Genomic DNA, 25,736 nt, shown 5'->3' with positions numbered 1-25,736 from the left:
GAAGTAGAATTATTTTCGCCTATACAATATAGTAGAGAAATATTAGAGTAAAGTTCGTCTGTATCTCGCGGTTGATTATTTGTGGAATTATTTCTTCGAGGATAAGTAATATCCGATAGTTTATTTCTAAATTTCTTCATCAAATTTTCGCCAACAAATTTAAAATTTTCACTTTTTAACTAACCAAAACTATAAGGAACAATTCGGAAAAAACTTACAATAAGTTCCTGGTTTCGTTCCTGTATCAAGCAACACGTTCGTCGGAGAGATTCACTTTCCAAGTGAGGTACTGGTTGTAGTAGACACTGGGTTAGACCAATTCGTCCCGCTGGCTCTCGAACCGCGTACCGATAGTCGATGGTGCCAGGAGTCCCAAGTGCTCTACGTAGTAGATCTGGAATCCTTTTCTTGACCGTTGAAACGGAAGCGTGTCATACCATCGACCCAATGCACTGCCAATACAAAAGGGTAATCCAACGCACAAATCACGATCGACTCGCGACAGCAATCCGGTACACTACTTGCAACGGAAAGTTTTCCAAAAACACTCGGAAAAGGATCCTACCGACTGCAATAATTTAATTTCAAAATTTTAAAAGACTATTTTTATTTATATTACAAGTATTGTCCTATCTTATGATTACGATGTTGCTGAATAAGCAAATATCTCGCGATACTATTCTTTATTAAACATACTCATCATAAGTAGCCATATAACTATACTCCCAAAACATTAAATTAAACAGAATGTATTTATTATAACTATCATAAAAACATAAAAACTCATACCATCTGATTCATTCAACTGCAAATGACACAACAATTAATTTAACCAAAGTTTAAAGCAATTACCTAAATATTTTTTGAAATAAATAAGAACTAAAAGTTCAGATTTTCACGAAATTATGTATTATGACGTGACAATTGTTTCGAAAACAAATATTTGATAAAGACACGGCGTTGTCGAAACAATTTTCATGTCATAATATATAATTTCGTGAAAATCAGAACTTTTAGTTCTTATTTATTTTGATAAATGGATTTTCATCAAGTAAAAGCCACCTCAGTTCAATAAATATTTTTCATTTTTCTTGAATAATAAAATTTACTTATAATTTTAAATAATGGATTCCGAATGCATGATTGTTAAATAATTTTTTGTAACTTTTTACAAGTTATACAAAATACAATATAATTTTCGTACAAGAGTGGAACTTTATTAACAAACATTTTTAGTTTTCACAGCTTTTACGTTTTACTTCAAAAAGCGCAACAGCATATTTATATTTATGTTATGTACAATAATTATACTCATTTACATTCGTTAAAACAGTTCCAAATGCAATTTTTTTTTACTTAAAAATTCCTTTTTATCTTTTTATATTCATAAAAAATTTTTATGTCCCTCAGAAACATATCTTTTCGACTCCGTTTTCCCTAAAGCATATTTTGCTACTAATTACACAAAGCAACTCACCAAAATTAATGTTCACTTAATGCCCCATTATTTAAACTTTTTCTTTTCGGAAAAAGCTGATGAAACTGGCCGCCACGACGTAGGTGCCCCCACCAATTTAAAGTCCTGCCATGTAGGCGCCTCGTTAGGATAAAATCCTAGTTATCCTGCACATCTCCGTGTTCCTGTCTTGTCCTGTTGGGGATGCAGGAGCGCCTTTCCATATTCCAGCGGGTCTGTTAGTGCGTACAAGAAGTATTCTATCAGCGAGAGAGTTTTATTCGGTGAGTACACGCAAAAATATTAAATTAATTCAGTGTTTGTGTTTTGTTATAGTTAAATTATTACTAAAATCATATAAATAAATTTCGGTTTACCCACGAATTATTTAATAGTTATTATATGTAAGGCATTTCATAAATTTTTTAAAATTTATAAATGTCGAATATTTTTGGAAGAAAATCGTATCAATTCCAAAATGTTTTTGAATTTATCTCGAATGTGTACAAGAAGTATTTTGTCAGCGAGATAGTTTTATTCCGTGACTGCGCAGGAAAAAATATATTAATTCAGTGTTTCTGTTTTGTTATAGTTAAATCATTCCTAAAATAATATAAATTGATTTCGGGTTACCCACGAATTATTTGATAATTATTATATATAAGAAATTTCATAAATTCTTTAAAATTTATAAATGTCTGATATTTTTGAAAGAAAATCTTATCAATTCCAAAATGTTTCTGAGTTTAATACACACGAAAAAATTAAAATAATTCAGTGTTTGTGTTTTGTTATAATTAAATTATTACTAAAATAATATAAATAAATTTCGGGTTACCTACGAATTAATTACTAGTTATTATATATAAGGCATTTCATAAATTCTTTAAAATATATAAATGTCGGATATCAATTCTAAAATGTTTTTGAGTTTATCTTGATTTCATGTTTACCATTTTTTTTGAGGGCGGTTTAAAGATATTTGGGTATTAATGTTTAAAAAAAATTTTAGCAAGCCGCCACTGATTTTAAATCTTGCCTGCATCTGAATAACAAAAAATACATTTTAACATTTTTTTTCGTATTTGATAATAAAAAACCATCACTTTTTAATAAAATTTGATATCATAATTTAACGTTGTATTTGTTTAAAAAAAAAGCCAGATATTTTACTTATATTGTTTATCCTGCGCACATCATGTTTATAATATCCGATCTAGAGTACAGATGATAAAAGAAAAAATATAGACTTGTGACCACAAGTTTACAATACAGCTTCAAAAATAAATAAGTAAAATATTATTGCTTCTAATTGTTAATAATGAATAATCAAGAATCTATTAGGTATAAGTTGGACGATTAGTATAATGTTTTAATACTTATAGTAATTAAACTCCAATCAACAATGAAAATTTTGATTTTTGTAACTACTTGGTATGTACCAAACCAAATTTTTGAAAATATGTACTAAACTCAAGTAAAAAAAATCTGTTGACGAGTTAAACAGGATGTAAAAATTTTATTGTATTTTCTAGATCCCTGAAACAAGCAAAAAGTATCGTATATTGTATCCGAATAAGTCTCGATTTTTTGGTTAAACGTAACAAAAATTGTCAGACTATTTATGAGTCAGATGGTTTTTTTGCATCGAAGATAATACCTTAAATACACATATTCTTTTATGTTAACTCTGAGCCCAACTTTCAATAAATAAAAAGTATAATAAAAAGTATAAAAATTTGTAGCCTATATAAATTTACCACTTTCAATTTGCATTTCAGGTTTTCTATTTATGGTAGCATTTTTTGTTTAGTCTTCCAAGCGTAAAGTTCAAGTGTCGTAATCTTTTAACTGTACTTAAAGACACATTAAAACTTTTGGTGCACTTGGTGCGCAATTTTAACTCTATTGAACATAAATTTAATACCGAATGTTATGATGACGTATATAATTAGATTAAAAGCAGTTGGAATTTGAACAGTGGTGTACTAGATATAATATTTTTTAACTACTCCGTCCTCAATTATGCGCTGATCACGCGTGCCCAAAGTGTCACTTTAAGACTTTCACGTATTATTTCGGGCGTCTCTGGTAATTTAACCATGGGTCTGGAAGAGATCTGATGTTACACTGATGGGTATTGTGACTTTGTCAGTTCTGATCTCCACGGCACACATCACTCAATGAGTGTATTTGTGCTGTTTTGCAAAAATGTACGCAAAAACTAATGGTCGTAGAAATGTATAGTATATGCAACACATAGTATGCAACGCTTAGATAAATTTCTTCAGGCACTTGTTTATTAAACACTCATGACTCATGACTAATATACATACATAATATTATTATTCACCAAAACATGTATATGCATGTTTTATAATTATTTATTTATAATATAATTTTATAATGAACTCAAGATATTATAAAATAGCAAGTTTCAAGTATTATGTTCTCCCGAGGGCCCTCTAACAAGAAAGGAATATAAAATATTTTCGCACAGATTACAGTATTTAAAATTCTATAAGAAACGCGATATAGACGATTATTTTCCTATTTAATATGCAAGACAATACATATAAATATTTTGAAAAAATGTTTTAGTGGATGTTGCTCAAAATCAAAAGATAAAACATTTTAAAAATATTTTGAATTTTGTATCATATCAAACCGATTCTCTAAATTTAACATACCACTTTACACAAGGGCAGCTATTTATTTATTATATCTTATGGGTCATAACGCTCTATATGATGGAATTTTATTATTTCATAATTTAATTTAATATTAATGATGTTAATTATTTTGATAACTATGAATCAGACTTTAATAGAATTCACATAAATGTCAGAAGCCCAAGTAAAAATTATGACAACCTAATAGCATACATAGATTCTCTAAATAAACATTTGGATATTATAGCGCCATCGCAAACAAACAGTCCTTAATAAACTAAATAATTTAAAAATACCTAATTATCAATTATAATTACAACGAAAGTCAAATTAACAAGTTTAATGGATTTATATTTTATAGAAGATACGCATTTGTTGTTAGAATTAATCAATGTAATTTTTTTAGAACAGTAATTAACAAGAATGACTAGTAGAGAGAGCCAGCAGGCTACTATCGATGTCATGAGATTTAAAAATATTTTGAATTTTGTATCATATCAAATCGATTCTCTAAATTTAACATACCACTTTATTTTAAATCCAGGATTCATTAGATAGCAATGAATTAATCTATTTGTGTAAATGAGTAATAAAAACTGATATTACAATTAAATGTGAATCGGTATACGGAAGCATTAACAAATGTGGCATAGGGGCAATAGCTGAACCCGATAAAGTAGTTAGGTTTAGCAGGTCCTTTAAAAAAGGAGAGAAAAAATAGTTTAAAATTCGCCAAACTGGTAAGATCCAAACTTTAAGTAATTTTAAAATTTGAAAAAATCTCTTAATTTTTTTTTCCAAATAAGTTGGGAACGTTGAAGATCAAAATAACTTTGTGAACTAGGGGGATGGATACGGCACTACCTTTTTTTGACCCTGTTAGTAAAATTAGCGTGATGACATCGAATAATCCGTCATAAAATGTTTAGAACTTCTCCGGGAACCCCGGTTTTTTTCTAAGAACGGTTTCTAAGCGCACTTGAAGACCCTTTTTTCAATTGTCGCTAAGCATATGCGAGATACCATATATTTCATACCTTCCTTTTCAACTAGGTAAAAACTTTCACAGAGCGTTAAAATTATCTTCTATATTTGGCGCTATTATCAATTCTGTTCTACGACAAATTGCAGTAAAAAACGTTGTTTGGAAAAAGCAAACATAAATAATCAATTTTACATAAAAATTACGTTTTTACGGATAATGAAATATGATTTAGGTTGAGTCCAGTTACCGGCATAACAGCGTTTAAAAAACATTTTGAAAATAAACCAAATCAGTAAGTGTTATACCGCCACGAATAAATATTTAAAAAAATATATTAGCAATGTAATACTATGTATAGCTTTGCGAAGGCGGTTGCTCTGTATTTGTTTTCAATTAAAAAATTATTTGGTAATATAAATATGGCAAATATAAAAGGGGTTAAAGGCAATATGAACTGAATGTTTTTAAAGGCAACACGCATACCATTAATTGGATCTCTATATTCTTGTGTTCTATATGTATATTTCATTTTCAATCTCCGAGGGCGTAAGGATTATATATCGGCGACTTGGCAACATTATTTGCTTTCGTTTTTCATAACTTGACCTCAAAGCCATTAAAATTTTTAAAATCTGTTTGTCGGAGAGAGGAATTTTTTAAAATGACTTCATATAATTTGAGTGAATATGGACTCCACCTTAATGCAGAAGCGATATTTTCTTCTGTCGAATTCGATTAACATTATTTTTTTGTACATTTATCAGTCTCAAGTTTCAACAGGCCGACTATGATCGCCATAAAACTGACAACGGCCATACCTATGTTGCCATATTGCCTGAAAATTCTGTAAATTCGTAATTTTGCAATATTGCAGTTGGGTCCCATATATCTGTTAAGAAGAGCACAAGTGTGTACGCATTTAAAAATCAACAGGAATAGTTTATTCGGTAACCACAAAATTATAAAACGAAAGCTTGGAGGATATTAAATAATAACAATCAAATAAAATTCATTTTGCCTCATTTTGCATGCTTAGTCTTAATTTTAATTATATGGGCTAGTAATGGGTTAATATTTGCACGATTAAGAGAAAGTGTCTCGGATATAAAGATCCATTTCCATATATAATATAGGAATGATCCTATATAGGGTAACCACAAACCCCCTTCCAAGCAGGTTTCAATAAGGACAGCTATTTATTTATTATATCTTATGGGTAATAACGCTGTATATGATGGAATTTTATTATTTAATAATTTAATTTAATATTAATGATGTTAATTATTTTGATAATTATGAATCAGACTTTAATAGAATTCACATAAATGTCAGAAGTAAAAATTATGACAACCTAATAGCATACATACATTCTCTAAATAAACATTTTACAAACAAACAAACAGTCATTAATGAACTAAATAATTTAAAAATACCCAATTATCACTTATGCTACAACGAAAGTCAAATTAACAAGTGTAATGGATTTATCTTTTATAGAAGATACACATTTGTTGTTAGAATTAATCAATGTAATTTTCTTAGAGTAGTAATTAAAAAGAATGACCAGCAGAGAGAGCTAACAGGCTACTATCGATGTCATGATATTTAAAAAAATTGCCTAGAAAAATATTGTGCAATCCTTAATAAATGTGTGACTAAAATCTTCGGATAATAATGTAGCCAAAGATTTGGACTTAGTTAAGTACCTGAATATTCTTTATTCTTGTGACAAGAATTGAAAATAAAATAAAGTGCAATTGTCTTGCGGAGAGGTCGTTCAGAGCACTCGAATAATCTGGCAATTAATATGGTTGTAGGCAGGGGCAATATTTGCCATACATCACCCAACGACATAGCCGAGAAGTTCAATAAGTATTTTAATAGTGTGGGGGAAATGCTTGAAGATCAAAAGACCAAAAAATGTAAGTTTTAAAAAGGAAAAACGTATTTTGATTATATTTTTGTCGCCAATATTAGAAAAAGAATTAATACAAATAAAAAAATCGCCGAAAAATACGGATTCAAATCTTGGGGATGATATATCTAAGGCTCATACTAGAAAAATATATAAATATTTTACTAAGCTGCTACTATACTTGGTTAATCTGGGAGTCCTCTTGGACATTTTTAAGAGATATGTTATTATTCCTCTATACAAATTAGGTTCGAGAGACAAAATGTCGAATTACAGAGCAATTGCACTAGTACATAATGTTGGTAAAGTCCTTGAAAAGTTTATTGAAATTAGATTAAAACAATTTTTAGGAAAAAATAGCTTATTCAACACTAATCAATTTGGTTTTAGGAAAAAAGTAGGAGCGGAAGATGCGTTGGTCAAGGTAGCGGGCAGCATAGGCGGATCTTTTAGTGAGAGAAAAATGTGTATTACTGTTTTTCTCGATTTGGCCAAGCCATTCGACACTGTCTCTCACCATATTTTATTGGAGAGACTAGAAGCATTAGGTATTAGCGGGCTAGTAAAGAAACTGATTAAATTATACTTACAAGACTACAAAAGCTACTACCTAGTTACCCTCGGCTGCTCTCTTCCGGTAGGGTATGGTGTGCCGCAGGGCATGGTTCTGGGGAAAATCTTGTTTACATATATATGAATGGAATATTTTCTATTTTACCCAAGGACGGTATTGTCTCTTGTGCAGATGATGCGGCATTGATAAATGTTGAAAACACTTGGAAAGACACCATCGCCAAGGCTGAAGAATTACTAAGTCTGCTAAAAAAGTGGCTAGATTATAGTCCGCTGTCATTTAATTTAGATAAAACTTATTCATCAGTTATTTACAATTTCGACTGTGACTATGACACGAATTATAAGTGGGATCTTTCCATAAATTCCACCAAAAAGTTAAAGTATTTGGGGGTTGTTTTTGATGAGAACCTTAAATTTGATGACCAATGTGAAAACTCTCAAGTTATTCCATACAGTTTGTCAGAAAGTTCTCTTATTAAAATATATAAATCTTTAGTAGAATAAGTATAGCAATTAGCCAGCCGCGCATTTTAAAAATTCAAAAACAAACTATATCCTTCTAAAGAATTGTTTACTGAAGCGAAACTACAACAAACAACAACAAACAAAATCTACATTAAAACAGTCATCAGACTATTATCTCAAAATTTAGGCCATGCCAATATCTATGGTAAAATTTACTTCAGTGCAGAGGAGCTTTCTGCTTGCAACTCCTAGAATATATAAAGCCCTTCCAATATATTTGCAAAATAGGGAAAATACAAAAATTAAGCGGCTTGTTGACTCATGGTTGTTTAGTGTTTACTATGACATTCTGGAAGTGATAAATTAACTGTGTGATAAATTAGGTGGGAGAAATTTAATAACAATGTGCCTTAATTTAATTTTAATTTTAATATTCCACTTAAATATTAATATGAACTTAGGCATAACTAGTAAGTTAAGTTGCATTAGACTGAACAAATGCACGCACCTATTTCTCAATTTTCAAATTTTACTACTACTACTACCACATTATTTTAACTGCTTGGGAAATTTTACACTATTATTTTCAACTTGCGATCACGCAAATGGAATTTGAGAAACGGAAATAATTTTCATTTTTCTGTTCAAAATTGTGGATTTCTGTTACTAATTTATCATCAACTTCGATATTTATAAGGGAGTTTTTTTCCAAGTGATGTGAAAATTTTCAATTTGCGATCGCTACTGTTATTTTCGTGCGAAATTTCGTACACAGCTCTAAAATGTCATTATAAATACTTTTTCAAATAATTACTATATTTCTTCATCTAACCCAACTTTTCGCGTCGGGTTGGTCACGTGAGTAATGTCGAAATGGAATTTTAGGTTATCGGACATGCAAAAGCGATCGCACAATTTTTTTTTATATGTAACAAACTTTATGTATATAAATTCGTTACCCTAATTTTTTTAACTTTTCATCCACCTACATCTCGAGAAAGCGAGGAGTCTTATCCTAAATTTGGGTGACAATGGCGAGAGGAAATTTATTAAATATTAATTGCGATATAATTTCAGAAATCCTTTGAAGTTGAGTTTATGAAAGGCGTTTTTATTTAATTATAATTCGTATTAAAAAGTATTAACTTCAAAGAAAGGCTGATCGGCACACCTCAGTTTTAAGCGAGCATCGGTTGACCGCTTTTAATGGAATGTTTCATAAATTGAACGTCGATGGTCATTGCTCACTTGCACGCCTAATTTGTCGCTAAAATCACAAATCCTTGTAATCTGTGCGAGATGAGTAATTGCCCGGTATGTGTCGAACCCGATACATCCTATATCTAATATTGCGCCAGAATAAACGTTAATATGGTTCTTATATCCGCCAATATTCTGTCGAACTTGTATTACTATTAATATTGAGTATATTTTATAAAGCTCTTAGTATGTTTTTTATCAAGGACATTTCATGCTTTCAAAAATGATTTGTTATATTCCATAACTGCTACCAATATAATAATAGTAATAATAATAATAATGACTTCATTTCATAAAAATATTATTGCGTATTATTATTTATAACCTATTTAATAATAAAATACTTGTCCAAGTTTGGCGCAAATTTAGCTTTTGGCTGCTTTACTGAACCATATATTATACATTATAAACTAACTTCCATTTTTGTTAAATAAGAAATAGTATATACAAGTTTGCGCTGAGAAATATACAATAATATACAAAAATTGTGTATTGTACAAACAGTAGCAGATAATAAAAAAAAATGTTGGTTGTCTGTTCTAAAATTTAAGTTTTGACAAAAGTTACCTTAATAGTATCCCGAAGTGGTAATAAAAACTATTTGCTAAGGTTATTAAAAATAAATTACAATAAAATTAAATAATACATTTAACTAGCTAACCGAAACGAATACAGGCCAATTGAATTAGCAGGTAACCGTCCTTACTGGAGTAGCCTTAAAATGTAAATATTCTAATAAAAAATTTAAAAATAAAAAAATGATATTACATACACATACATAATGCTAGTTTTTTTGGTGTAACAGACATAAAAACTTAAATCGATTCATTTGTATTTTAAACATGAACATACTTATCCTAAGCAAAGCATGATGATCAGTGTGTGTTGAGTGTGATACATGATTTAAGTTTCTCAAACCATGGATGAATATGATTTTCCTGTCCTGATCTAAACAGAAGCTATACATTAAATTACAAACCTGGTAGTTGCTTTATTGTTATTATATAGAATTAATTAAGTTGAGGATAATCCCCATCATGCATTTTTGCGTGTATTAGAAGCAGAAAACTATTCTTCGTATAAGGAGCCGGACGCAGATGATATTGACACCAGACTACAGTTTTGTGAAACTATAATAGAAATGTGCAACTTAAAGCCACTCTTGGAGCATAACTAATCCCCGATGGATGAGAAAAAATCATACAAAACATCCATAAAAATTAAATGTTGGGGCCGGGATTCTGAATAACAAAATGTATGAGTAATGCAATTAATAATTTCTTTGACATGCCCTGTTTCTGTCCCTCAAGTTTATTCACCTGGATCATGTAATGAGTCTTACTGGATATTTTGCGTTAAACAAATTACAAACCTCTTCTTGGGTTTTCTAACTAACCAAAACTAAATCAAAAAGAAATTAAAATTTCAATTCTCAGAATTTCGTTTAGATGCGCCATATTCAGTTTCTTTTCTGAGGGAAATAAGATTGTGCAATTTAGGAATGTGCATGTTCATTTTAAAATTGAATTTGAAAAAATTATCAAATTTAAAAGAGAATTCGAAAATGAATTTAAAAAATGTTGTTTCATTGAAAAAAGGGAACTTGGTATCGACACCTACTTTTAGACCCACCCTGTATACTTTACTACAAAAATAGCGAAATAAAAAGTTATGATACATGTGTGCGAGCATTTTTCTTGAAATTCTCTACTTAATTTTTTTATGATTTTCGCTGTATTTTATAACGTTTTCTCATGGGAAAAGTTTATTCACAGATTGGTGGATGCGCGTAAATTTTTACTTACGCCATCACGCGACGCCGGTTATACATTAGCGGTTAGTGGCATTAATGCACCCATGCCGTGAGCGAAATTGCAAGCTGTTTTTGAAAATTAAAAGTCCTTCCAATCTTAGTCAGAAACGTTTTAGAAGAGGAACTCGGTTTTAATATTCCGTTATCTCTTATAAAAGCGTACCATTAAGCCAGATTTTCATATCGATTAATTCTGATCACTATAGCTTTTTAACAATATCACAGAGATCTTCCCAAACACAATGTGGTCAAATTGGGTTTAGTTGGAAAATTAATTGAAATTAAAATAATCTTCAAGTTATTTGAAATAGCGGTTTCTTTTTATCATTGTTCTTTCATATGTTAAATTTTATTTTTTATATATTTCGTAGTTTTCGTAGTTTTGTTTAGTTTCCACTGGAAGCCCACACCTGACCCCAATTTTGCCTTTCGTATATGTTAAATGGGGTTTAAAACGTTTTGTTACATTTTAAACCTACCTGTTTCGAAACGACATTCCACAGAGCTATTTTTTAATACGACCCGGTAAATCATAACTTTTAGTATAACTGAAAGTTCCAAACGTTTTAAATAATTTAAAACTCATAAATCGGAGAAACTTGAGGATTTTTTCCCTATACGCATATACGCTAGGGTGGTACGCCCTGTATAAAGTAAAACAGATGAAAACGTGTTTATTTTCTTGGCACAATTCTAATATCGCCCGTGTTTTTCGTGTAGAAGTTCGTGGGCCCTGAAAGTCAAGTGCGCAGTTTGTCACACTTGTATAACTTCAATCTAACTTTTTTGTTAACATATTTCAGTAACATACGTGTGCTTGTGAATGAAGTTACGATATGGTTTTGTAGCAAAACGACGGATGCTACGGATGTTAATTGTTCGCACAAATTTATTAATCAGACGTAAAACGCCCGAACTGGAAATCCTGACAGGTATTCCCAAATGAGCAGTGAGCGCAACCAAAACCTTCAAACGTGCAGTCATTTTAATTACACGTATATTGCTTATTTCGCGGAATGTCATTTTTGTTCAAAGCGTTATATCGTTGTATTGTACCCTTCGCAGGTTTTTGTGTAACTGCTTTGCGGAAATAAATCATTGAAAGGGACAGGAACTTTAACTGGAAATATATTTTTGATTGGTTGCTATCAATATTTGTAAAAGTATGCCTGACCTTTGTATCATGTGCGAATTGCATTTTTTAATTAAGTGTTTTAATTTCAAGCTAACATTTTGGAAACGTAAAATCTTTTGAAACAGTTATTTTTATGTAGTACAGTAATTAGTATAGTAAGAGTTATTTTTGTTTATTTTCACGAATTAGGCTCTTCCGTCTAACCACATAAAAACATAAAAACTAAATAAAGGAAAAGATATAACTTAATAAATTTACATTAATATTAGTTGGCCAAAACCAAGAAAATGTATAATAAAAAGAAAATATAATTATAGAAGAAAGAAAGCGAAGAGAAACAAACATTACAAAATAGTAAGAAAACAAATCAGATACAACACAAACCTAAAACCTAAACATTTGTCAATGTAGTTTACGTAGTTTTGTTAAACTAAACAAACTTCCAGCCTTTTTAATGTTACAAGTCAAGCAAGTATAGGAAAATGTTTAAAAACTAGCAAATTGATTTGATTGATTGATTAATTTGAGCAACTTATTTTAAGTCAGCAAAGTGTGGTTTGCCATAACCCTTATAAACTGTAAATTATCCGAGGTTTGCTAGATTTGTATCATTTATTAGGGTAGTACTTTCAATTTGATTATTTCAATCGAGAACGGTAGCTCTGACACAAAAAAACTGCAAGATATGAAAAAAGTAAGTGGTGGTTTATTTAATAAAAAAGATTTTTTGCAATTTTTTTTTATCCTCTTCAGCATTGACGTACTATTAAGGACATTATATGCACATACGAGTTTACGCTAGTTTTTGCCAATTTGATAACTTTGACCATTATTAAACACGTTCCATTATCAATGCACCGAGTTCCATTTCATGGATATTAAATCGCGAATTTAGCACTGCAAATTGTATATGTATCTTCATTTAATATATCTCCCTCCCGGGGGCGCTTCGTATTTGTTTTAATTAATTCCTTCTCTACACCCCCGCACAAGTGGCGAGATATACAGTAGAAAAGTTATCATAAGAACGCACCAGTCGCCGCGTGTTTTCATCAAACCGATTCAAGTTTCCGTGCTGAAAAACGACACCTAAAAAAACCCGAAAAAGTGTTAGTTACTTTTTCGATCGCAAAACTTTCTATAAAGGCTTTTATTAAAATTATTCCGCTCCTTACTTTTGTTTGGGGATGCTTCTTTGTTTTCCGTGTACGCCGTTCTATAGTTGTAAGCCTTATTTAGAATGCTTTAATTAGTAATCGTTTTACAAGATTTTTAATTTATGTTCTTAACAAATATTTGCAGACGAATTTGAGTTAAAAGTTTCTGCTCTGATTCGCATTTTGATACCGGCTTGGGAATCGTATTGCGGATATTATTGGCCATATTGTATTTCAAAATTGTTTCGTGTATATTTAATATATTATTAGAGTTATCCTTTCTGGCGGCATATAGAATTCGTTGAAACAACTTTTTCAACTCAAAAATAATAAATCTATTGGTGTAAAAAAAATCCGTTTGCTGCGCATGCCACTTTCTACCGTTTATGTAGTTTTTTATTCAATTCTAAAAGTGTCAATAAAATCGTTGAAAACATCCAAATGGTTTCGTTTCTAGCAAACAATTTAATAATATGACGGAATATTTATAAAATTAAGAGTCTTATAGTTCGAACACCCACATGCCGAGAGACTTGTACACATTGAAATCTCCGTCTTTTTCAATCATCAGATGTCTATTTTACTTTAAAAAGTTAAAAGTAGAAAAGACATGTGTCAGTTTTAAAAGCAATTTGAGGTAAAACTTCAGGTTATGTAGTTTAGAAGTTTAATAATATAAAAACCAAGCAATGATGAAGATCAAACCCAGATTTTTAAGGATATATATTTTTTTGTTTTATGCATATTTTTCAAAATTAATGTTTATTGTTGGTTATAAATTAACGTTTGGTTTTGAATACCCCGTTTAATTTGACACAAGCGTCTTTTTCGGCACTCTTCCAAGTTACCCTATTTTTGTGCTTAAAAAAAAGGTTCTTCTTCTTCTTCCTCTTTTAGAAGTCGTATCGCCTGTTTAGTTCCGGTTTCCTCCTCGTCTAAGCAACTCTTGCAAGGTTGACTGCCAACTATCTCGCCAACGTTTAGGTGGTCGTCCAGTAGGTCTTTTGCCATGGGGTACGTTGTTGCGAATTATTATGGCCATTCTGTCGGGGCCCATTATACTGACATGCTGGTTTCATTCTCTTCTTCTCTGCCTTATCCATCTGACAATGTCATTTGTTTGGCAGTTTTCTCTTATGTCTAAATTTCTCTGTCTGTCCCTCAATGTATATCCAGTTATCATTCTTAAGGTCTTCATTTCAGTAGTTCATAGGATTCTCTTTGTTAGTGATGTTTCAGCTCTGGTTTCCGCACCATATGTCATCACTGGTCGTACGCAGGTTTTATATATTCTTGACTTACATTCTGCACTCCAATGTTTGATTTTCCATATGCGATATTTAAGATGTCCTGACATTGCGGCAGCTTTGTTGGCTTGTTTCCTTACTTCTTCTTCCAGGAATACAGAGCTTGTAATTTTGCATCCCAGGTATTCGAGTGACATTATCTGATCAATAGTTTTGTTTTTTATTACCAATTTGCACCGTAGAGGCTACTTTGCAATGGTCATGCATTAGGTCTTATTTGTGGAAATTTGCATGTTAAGTTTTTCTGCCTGTCTGTTAAAAGCTTGTAGCATTCTTTGGAGGTCGTCCTCTGACTCTGCAATAAGTACTGCGTCATCGGCATAGCATACTATGTTTACTTTATGTATTCCCATTCGATATCCTAATCCAGTATTCTTAACGGTTTTTATTAATTGGTCCATGATTGTGTTAAATAGCAGAGGGCTGAGACTGTCGCCCTGGCGAATACCAGTTGTAGTTCGGAGATGCTGCGTTAAGGTAAAGTTTGTTCTTATTTGGGTTGTTGTGTTTGTGTTTAGGTTATAACCAACAAGTACAATTATTAACTAACGCAATGTTACGAAAACGTTATCTTTTCTATTTAACAATCAAAGTCAAGCATGTTCCTATATCCACTGTTAAAGCCATATATTACACCTTTTTCGCGAGTTATCGGACTGCCAAATTTTGACAGGTTTTATATACAGGGTGGCCAGTTTAACATTTATCTCGATACCTACGGGGTTACAAAAAAAAAAATAAAAAAAATACAGAATTTGTTTCTATTAAAATGACCTTAATTTTCGTCACTTTTTTATATACAAGGTGGCAAAAAAAGTTACGTTTTGTTTTTAAATAGAACACCCTAGATTTTATTGCATTTTTGAATAGTCCCTTCAAAGACAAATTCAACTATATATTTGAGTATGGGTCTGTGATGCATCGTTTCAAACTTATTAGCGGTCATCTTCAGAATTTGGGTTATGTTTAAATGTTGGGTTGCTTATTGACTTTTTAAACTTTTTACGAAAATAATGCTTTTCTTAGAATAGGCGGTGTTTCCACGTTTTGCAAATCATGCTTTTCTCAATTTTCTTAAATGAGACATGCAGTATATTATGTGTTTTTCGAATAGCCACTTTAATAGAAATTATATAACATAGTACGGTTCTCCGACTTACCGTTTTGGCTTAATTGGCAATTATTTTCTATTATTACATAAATCCTTTTACATTCATAATTTAAGAATCTTGTAAATAAGGTCCTTTAAGGGAAAAAAAACTTTTAAAATATATTCATATCCTTAATGTCTTTAAAAAATATATAGAAACCTGACTGTTGAAAGACAAAAACACAAAATTGAAATTATTAGTTTTGACCTTTTTGACATAATCATCGCAGTAGCCTTGAAAACAATAGTAGATCTCTGTTGTGGTAATATTACTGATTTTTTGACTGGTATCAGTGTATTATAATATTTTAAGCGTATTTTTTCGGACTTCGCAATTTCTGTTTATTTAATTAAGTTGCCTTTTTGTTGAGTCTATTTTGTATATTGTATATGAAGGAGAAAAAGTGGACCTATTAAAATGTTACATCACCAATAACAAAAGTCCGGCTCTTGGTCTCAGACGATATAGAGCCAAATTTCCCCACAGGCGATTGCCAAGAACAAAAATATTTGCCGTATATTTTGGCAGCAGTTTCGAACAAATGGCAGTGTTTTAGTGAAAAAATTGGATGAAAATATGCAGCTAGATATTCTTCTGCATTTTGAAAATACTTTACAGACCTCCACCCGCCTTGCCGCTTCAGATGTAGACGTAAGACGAACCACACTTCGAATATGTTTATAAAATATCAGTTATCAGTACACACCAGTACCAAAACTACAAGAAACAGATTTTAACTTAAGACTCGAATTTTGCAATATAATGATCATTCGATAACATATTTCAAAATATAATTTGGACCGTTAAATCAATATTTACAACGTCTGCGGTGTTACTTAATCGAAAAAATACGCATTATTGGAGTTCAGAAAATAAAAAATGTGTTAAGTTGAAGTAAACAAGCAGTGAAAGTATGGTGCGCAATCTGGAGATCTAGAATTTTAGGACCCATATTTTATCAACAAACTTATTAAGGAACCAAATTTTTATACTTATACATAATAATATTAACCAAAGAGGGCATCCAAATTTAATTTGGCAGCAAGATGGCGCTCCTTACCATCGAAGTGGCAGCGAGGAATCCAGACTTGACTCCGAAGGACTTTTGTTTGTGGGGCATATTGAAAGGTATGGTTTGCAAAGATAAACCGTCAACAGTTTTGAAAGTGCAGCAACGAGTTCGCACGGCAATACACTATCTGAATGAAATAATTACGTCTCAAATGCTATATCCCATTTAGAAATAACCTATACTACTTGCATTCTTCAAGACGGTGGACATATTGAAAAACTAATTTCATTAATTTTACTTGTAAGTAATATACATAAGTAGTTAGCAATAATTTTTTGTAATCATTTCAAGTAGTCATTTAAACGTAAAAATAAGTAATTTGCGAAATATTGTGCAAAGCTTAATATTCTGTTTTTAATATGACTTCCTAACAATGCTCTAAAACGGTTTTGAACAAGTTGTTAAGGAGTTAATTCCCTGTTTCATATCTTAATAATTTAAATCTTATACCCAGTTTATAATTTTATCTGCCAATTAAGCCAAACTGGTAAGTGGCTATTAAAGTGGCTATTCGAAAATCCAATAATATACAGGGTGTCTCATTTAAGAAAATTGAGAAAAGACTATCCAAAAATGCAATAAAATGTAGAGTGTTCTATTCAAAAATTAACGATTAGGAAAACTTTTGTATTTAAATGTTTTTGTAACCCCCATAACTTTCGAGATAAGGCATAGGCCCTCTTAAACGGCCCTGTACAGTTTTACCGATAACTTGTTCTAACTTGTAATTTGTTCTCACTTGTAATTTTGTAATTTTTGTCCTAGTTTCCGAGATATGTGAGTTTAAAATTTCATAACATTACATAACACTACATAGCACTCTAACACTTTTACATAAGATGTTTATAAAAATGTTGACACATTACGTACACCAAAACAAAGCGAAAGCGAAATCATCGAATTGGGATCACTTGGCATCGGTAGTGAGGTGGGACTACGATAATAATAATAATGATAATATAGCCTCTATCTGGTTAAACAAAATATATTAAACAGAGTGTTATTAGTTGGGGCTACATCCAACATCGTTACCGTTATTCATTCCCCTAAAGCAAATGCTATCAACTAGCCAAAATATTAAGTTCTGTAAATATATTTACTCAAATGAATTAATATCGAATCAATATAGTAGGTATGAAAAAAAAAGAAAACATACAAAACGAAGGAAGAAAATAGAATAGGGAAGCAAAAAACACAACACAAAAAGCTATCATGCAGAAATACGTAAAAACCACAAAGAAAAAATCAAAACAATAAATATTTTAAGTACACGTTCAGCTTCTGTTGTGAAAAATGTAATTAAGCTTTTGTTTAAAAGTTGTTGATGAGGTGATTATTAGCTTTTCGCAAAAAAATTTTCGTAAAGGATTTTTGGGCAATAATTTACAAAAGAAAGTATAATTATTCACGTAATATTATACATACAATAATTTTTGACGCCAAGTTTGAACCGCTTAAATCACTTTAAAGGCTTTAAAGCCCAAAACTGGTTAACCAGACCGCGTGTCGTAATCTTGTCTGGATTACATTATCCTGATAAATGAAAGGACTACCGCCACACCAGATATTTTGAGTAATAATTGGCCTCTTTCTGTGTAAATGATTTACCGGTTCCTCCGGAATAACATGTTGTTAATTACACCGCAAAAGGATAAGGCTGGAAGTTTAAATATGAGAATAATTTAAAACTCGCCGCCCTGCCGGAGACAGTGAATTTAGAAAGTCGGAGGTGTATAATTTCCGTTTGTATTGCACACGTGGGATTACGTTTAGCTTCGTACGCTGAAACTGTTGTTCGACTGTTTCTTTTTCTTTCCAGGTGTGAAACTTTTACACTCGCCGCCCGCCGCCGCGACGAAGTCTGTTAAATAAACGGTACTCGTTATTAAAAAAGTTTTAAGTTTATAGTGTCGTCCCACGAACCGTATAGCACATTTAAAGCTAACATACAAAAAGTGGCACTGCAATATGCGCATGCGCAAGTCATTTCAAAACTCGCTTTCAACCAATAGGGCCTTGCGGCGTTCCACAAACAATATGGCCGCTGACAATTCGTCGATTCGACCGTTTTCAGTTTGGATGTCGCATTTTTTCCTGGTTAGATGTATGGAGATAATTGTTTTGAAAGAAAATGGAGCAAAGTGCAGCATGCGTATAATACGTATAAGGCGCGTGAATTTTACTTATTTATCTAGTAGCAATACACTCAAAACGATTGATGGGGGACACAATTCATCAGCATCCGAGGCAAACGTTTATCTGTGTCTGATTGTCATGCATTTGTTAAACTCTCACATTACATATATACTGTATTCCACGCTTTACGTTATAGCCGAAATAAAAAACGTTGCCGCGTCCGTTTTAATAAGATTTACGATAACTTAACCTTGGAATTTTTAAATAATTTGAGTTCTGTCAAAATATCATTTTCTCTCGCACTTTACGAGACTGGTTCAACCTCTACTTCTGAACGCCTTCAATAATTGTTACTTCGTTCGAAAAAAGGCATTTCAGTTTGTCAGTTACGCATAATTTTCAAATTAAATAAAATGTTTTTTTAATGAAGGGTTTGCTTAAAAACTAATTGAACGTAAAACTATATTGCTTGGTTTCAAAGCTGAAATGAATTAAATTGTTAATAACACCCGTACGTATTGTTATTTTATTGATTTTGGGTCATAGCGTTAGACGTAGACAGTTATTTCGTTCCAACGAACTGTTCTTTGCCATAGTTAAACATAATAGATATGATATTCGATTAGATCAAAACAAAAAAAAAAGTTGCGAATTTCCTGGTCTAACACAAGTTCATATGATGACGAAATATTAATAGCTTACCCTCCTCAATTACTACAACATTGATCTTGGGAAAGTAAAATGAAATGTACTCAAGCAGACTCGATATACAACTAAGAACCGACGAAAGCTCGTTTCATATCGCATATTATATTCGAAATTTTCGTGAACACATTCGCAAAAGTTTATTTATGTGTCACTTGAGACACCAACTATATTTTTAATAAAAATCGATGTGAAACAATTAATAACGCTAGAATTAGCGGACAAATATTGGAAAACGGGCAAAGCGGTGCTTAAAAACTGTCAATGCCAGATTCCTATATGCGTCGAGATTTATATATTTCCGCAATTCTTTCACGTGATGGCAAAAAAAAGTATCTGGCTTGTGGAACAATAAAATTGTGGGTATAATAAATTCGTGGGCAAGATCCGCTTGGCATATCTCTAAGTAACGTAGTAAAATATGGCGGTCAACGCGAGGTAACGCACCAGTTAGGTACATAAAAATAAAAACTAAGCAAGTGCTGCCAATGGGACACGCATTTAGGGCTTTGGGCCAATCGGTGGACCTTTTCGAGGCAAGTCACGGACCCGAGAAAATCTTTTTAGCTGACGTGAGTTATTCTGACACAGATTAATTATTTTATCGCCCTTTGTACGTTGAATCTTTCATGTGGGTGGATATTTAGAACAACAACAATAATAATTTTTCTTAATATTTTCGGGCGTTTTAAACCCGAATATTATTTGTTTTATTTGTCGGAACACCAAATCTCTACGGATGGTAAACCAAACTAGTCGCTACGTGGAATAAATGATTCATCTAAACTAAGGCAGCGTAATATGATTAGAGGGGTTTTGGTTTCCCAGTAAACAGAATATGTAAGCACCCAAATTTGGAGAAGAATTAAAAACAGTTTGTTAGGGGTATCGAGTAAAATTAAATTTACGTGAAATAACATTTGGGCCTGGGGGTCTTCCACCATTTGAGAAGTCACATTCCAATCACATTTGCGTAGTTCGCCTGGTGTTTACTTAAGGCTTCAGCGTTTGAGTGCTTGAACAAGTTTCTGTGCTATAATGATTATGCAGCTACAAACTTCCTATATGTATATTAACAATAATTGCATTTTAAAAACGTTATAATATAATATTTTTTCTAGGTCAAGTTATAATCCTACATTCAAAGGTCAAACTTGCGTCCAGTCTCTTATTCAAAGCTTTTATCTAGTATTTTGGCTTTAGTACAAACTACGCTATTTTAAACTTGTTGACTCCAAATAAGACTGAACTGGCCAGAAACAAAAAATTCGCTGAGGATCTTTTTAGATCTTACGAGGGCGTTTGTTCCGGGCGCTGTGTGGGGGATATCTTTTGCAGTTGGAGTAGTTGCTTTTGGAGTATAGATCGCAAAGGTTCGAATGAGGAATATTTTGAGGGATTCATTTGGGTATCCCCAAAAGCAGTGTCCTAGGCCCATTGCTATTTATTATATACATTAATACATTCACTAGAAAATGAAATACAAGGCCTACAGTTTTGACTTTTTGTGTTGATACCTGACAGGAAGTAAAATCTGAAGCAGTAGGCTAGCCTTTAATGAATAGACTCTCAAATTTAAGTGTTGCATTCTGTCTTACTGACGTTGACAGACTAGAACTATTATTTGCAATTACCAGGGCTCAAACTTTATAATTGGAGAAGTTTTAAAATGGTTCAATCATGTCAAAAGCTTCGTTATTAAAGCAAGAAGGCGCATTTTATGAACCCACTGGAACCTCTAAATTTCGTTTAAAAATATAAAGTAAAGTGAGGTAAAAGTTGAAAAAATGAAAATATGGTAAATATTGGATGCTATATTTGTATAACTATGTGTCGTATTTTACATTACTACAAAAATTTAAAAATAAAGGTTCAGCGCACATAACTAGGCAAGTATTAAACCAGAACTTTGTTTGCTCCCGTCTATAGAAAGCACGGTAATCATAAATTTGCTAAGAGCTTGGGTCTAAAGCTGTATAATTGTCGACCACTTGCCATAAGAAATCACTCTAACTATATAACCATTGCCAAAAAGTGTATGCTATGCTTTGTTTCTTACTGCCAGAGAGTTATCATTATCATATCAAGTTAGCGGTGTTAGCCGCATTCCATAGGCGTGGTTTTGTCAAAATTAGAATTATAGTTATATTCCGCCAGTTGTTGGTAAAATTTGTTCATGAAAATTGCTGAATTTTTTGCAGAGAAACGGATAAGTAAAACTGCGCTTTCTAAAATGAATGGAAAACTCTGAAGGAAATGAAATTTTGTTACTCAATACAGAAAATTACTTTTAATAGGCAAACAGGAGTTTTAATAGGGAAACTAGACAGTTTCGGAGAGAAAAAAGGAATATCTAATATCTGGATGAAACTAGGGTAAATGAAGGATGTCCGGTTTGAAAAACATGGTAGGTTAAAAATTTAAAAAGCGGGAATCAAGCTTTCATGGAATGATTGAAATAGAAGAAAGAATATGCGTAACTGATAACATACTAGAAAACACTTCAGAGTCCCTTATTATTTCTCTGAACTCCAACGAGTATAGTTCATCCGACTACTTCTAAAATTTACAAATGAATTTTTAATGTGAATAGTAGATTTTTTTAAAATAAAAATATTTATTAGCAATTTATCAATTTTCATATTATTCTTACTTCTTTTACATTTTATTTCTCTCTCGCATTAAGAAACTTTACTTTCTTTTATTGTTTTTTTTTTATAATATAATATAATTCAAAAATTTATAAATTAATTTAGCTAAGATTCTTGTAACTACCGATTGTATGTTATCTGGGTGCAATATTAAGTTAATTTAAGTACCCCAAATTTCTCATATTAGTGAAACTGTATAAAAATGTATATGTAAATATCTACATTTCTGAGAAATATGCTTTAAACTTCAAACGAATATAATGTTAAAAATGATTATATTAAGTCCTTAATGATTTGCATAGATAAAAATTACAATAGAGATAGATTTAACATTGTATTAAATAATTTTATATAGAAAGCTAAATGTTAGCGACAGCGAGACAGTTCGAAAAGTTGTCGAATATACAGGGTTTTTTGCAAATTTGTATGAATCCCTCGCGGAAGAAGGAAGTCTACTAATAAAAGCGGCGATATTTTTGCGTTATTCGCATGGCAGGCGAAATGAATATAATATACATTTCAGTGCACGGCATTTTATTTCATAAAGTCAAAATGGCTGTAAATAAACAAGCATGAAAGAGCATTACGGGTCGATTTTTCTTTCTTATATTGAGTAGCAGGTCACACTCATACGACGATAAATGAAGATAAAACGAAACGCAAACATAGAAGCCGGGAACAGTGGCGTTCTTTTATTTTGATATTGGCCTGTTCAGTCCATTGTATATGTCCATTGTATTGTATATTTATAAATAATAATATATATAAAACTGAACTATAAAAAATGATACATGAGCAAATTACATTAAAAGAAGTTGTAGTGGCATTTCCGAAAAATTTTGATATAGCAATTCGATGGGTGCCATTTTTAAATTAAAAAAAGACAATACTTTATATATTGATGTAGCCCTAATAGTAGATTATTATATTTTCTATTCGGGGTTCATATAAGCGTAAACCAAATCTCAATATAACTCTCGCTGCATAGACCGATGTTTGTTATTTTAGGTTCATGATGAAACTTCTAGCCTGTCTATCTCTAGTTCTACTGATCCAGTCTGCTATAGGATCTCAAGATGATTCCTATGAAAGCGCAGATTTTCTCGACTCCGACGATATTGTTTATAGTGATTTCCCTAGATCGACCAGGAACGACAAATTTTTACGATTTGGTCGTAACCATATGAAATACGACGATAACAACGAGCCCTCACATGAAGACGATATTTTTCGACCAACTAGAGGTGGTGGTATTGAGAAAAACGACCAATTCATTAGATTTGGTCGGAGTCGTCAGGATCTGTTACGGTAAATCCGATCAGTCATTTATATATAATTTTGACAGCAAAACGAACGCGAAAAGCAAAAAATCGATATTGCTTCGTTGAAGTACGTAGAAGTAATAAACGGCAAAGTTTTTGCTCCAGTTAGAAAACATGGATATGGCAAAAGCTGAGTAATTTGTAACTAACCACAGAAACTCAATTTTTCAGTGTACTTCAATTTTTTTATTTTTTCGAATCGTTACCATTGCCCTTCGTACTTTTGGATAGTCCCGACATTATGGAGTAGCCCAGATGGAATCAAATAATTTAACGCCATAGAACAACGTCACCCACTGAACAAACTTCAATGTTGTTCAATTTGCATTAGCCTCTATAGCCTACCATTCTTCTGAGAGAAAAAATCACAATTTGTGCATGCAGAAGGGTTTAAATATACACCCATTCTTTGTTCAAAATCTTGGAGAGTGGTACTACATTCCATACGTAGGGACTTCCCCAATGCCTTTGATTAGATTCTCTTAGAATAACTTGGGGAAAGCAGCTCTTAGAGTATTCTTCACCTTACAGAATACTAAGGTTAGTTTTGGTTAGTATTCAATAGAAATATTTAGCAGAAATGAAGATCAATAATCACTCTTAGTACTTTGGAGAAATCAAAAATTGAAGTATAGATTCCTCACTGGGTAACAAAAGATTTCAGATTTAGTTTTCTCACTCATCTACAGATGGCAACACAGTTTAAATTTTGCGGTATATATCTAACTTGTGTGCCTTGGGTCTCAACATTTAGATATACAGAGTCTCCGAAATATGTTCGGTGTCAAATTGAGTTAATCGAAGATTAAAATTTTCTATTCGTGAAGTAATAAAAATGAGAAAAAATATTGGATCCACTTCGAAACACTAGGAAACTATTGAAATCTTTTTATCTTTAGATCGGAATCTAATTGTTGATTACCATTCATTTTCTATTTCTTTTGGACACCTAATGAGGGTATAAATCACGTCACTAAATAGAGTGAGAACAATATTTTTGCTTATGTTTAAATTTGTCTGATTCGCAATTGTGTTATTGTCATTTTTTTAACTAACTTTATTGATCAAAAAGAATTCCACATTCTCTACTCATATTGCAGATTGAACTTTATCGTCATGCAAATTTTAAAGTTAGTTTTGTTCTAGATTCGGTTTGCAACCTCAACAACGGACGGCAAGAAACAAAACTGCTTTTTTAAGGTTTGGTCGTTCCAAACGTCAAGCAATTCCGGAACACCTAAAGAGGAGGGAGAATTTTCTTCGATTTGGCAGAAGTTCCAACTTTATGCGTTTCGGTAGAAGAGAACTGTCGGTCATAGAAGATGCCAAATCACAACGTTTCGAGAAATTGCGAAAACTGATCGACGCGCTCAGAAGGCTAGACTGTTCTCACAAAGAATGCATACCGACCGTACCGCCAGCTGCGAATTAAATGGATGTTTTAAATGTTAGTAATAACGGGGAACTTTTAATAAATTTTTGGTATAGATATAATACTGACTGTCCTGAACTAAATGTGAATATTCAAAATCCTTGTCGAGATAAATGATGTATCAACTATTAAATTGATCAAAATATATATATACTAATAAATCGCAATCAGTTGTAAATTAACAATCAATTTGTTGTATAGTTCAACTTCTTGACTATAATAAAAATTCTAACAAAATTCCAACAAAAATAAATTATATTTATTTATTTATTAATAATCAAAGAAACACAATTGAGCTAGCTACTGCTTACGGTGGTAGTGTTTAATCCTCCAAAACCCCGTTGGCTCTATGACCAGGTACTCTAATAGACCGTTACCGCAGAATAAAGGTTTAACAACAAAAGCAAGAAATTAATCAATTTGGTCATCTCGGAATGAAAAGTAGAATCTCATTTTTAGTTTTTATTTCGTAGTTCTATATTAAAAAATTATTTCTATTAAATAACTTTGAATAGACAATGTTACC

The 25,736-nt window shown here is 31.7% G+C and overlaps 1 protein-coding gene across 2 annotated transcripts; it reads left to right on the top strand.

Annotated features, from left to right (window-relative positions):
* The first annotated feature begins 1,618 nt into the window (after nucleotides 1–1,618).
* On the top strand, nucleotides 1,619–25,370 carry LOC132705345 (FMRFamide-related peptides type HF-4). Of its 2 annotated transcripts, none has more exons than XM_060675883.1 (3): nucleotides 1,619–1,740; nucleotides 23,465–23,764; nucleotides 24,925–25,370. In XM_060675883.1, the coding sequence occupies exons 2-3, from the start codon at nucleotides 23,469–23,471 to the stop codon at nucleotides 25,208–25,210; spliced, it is 582 nt and encodes a 193-aa protein (XP_060531866.1). In that variant the 5' UTR covers nucleotides 1,619–1,740; nucleotides 23,465–23,468; the 3' UTR covers nucleotides 25,211–25,370. The 2 variants fall into 2 exon arrangements, with proteins under 2 accessions (XP_060531866.1, XP_060531865.1); XM_060675882.1 differs by lacking the exon at nucleotides 1,619–1,740 and adding an exon at nucleotides 20,180–20,377.
* Nucleotides 25,371–25,736: the final 366 nt, after the last annotated feature.

This window comes from Cylas formicarius, unplaced genomic scaffold (assembly GCF_029955315.1).
Source record: "Cylas formicarius isolate icCylForm1 unplaced genomic scaffold, icCylForm1.1 PGA_scaffold_7__23_contigs__length_41026272, whole genome shotgun sequence".
Classification (NCBI taxonomy): domain Eukaryota; kingdom Metazoa; phylum Arthropoda; class Insecta; order Coleoptera; family Brentidae; genus Cylas; species Cylas formicarius.
The sequence above is the reverse complement of the archived record's forward strand: the minus strand, read 5'-3'. Positions and strand labels throughout refer to the sequence as shown.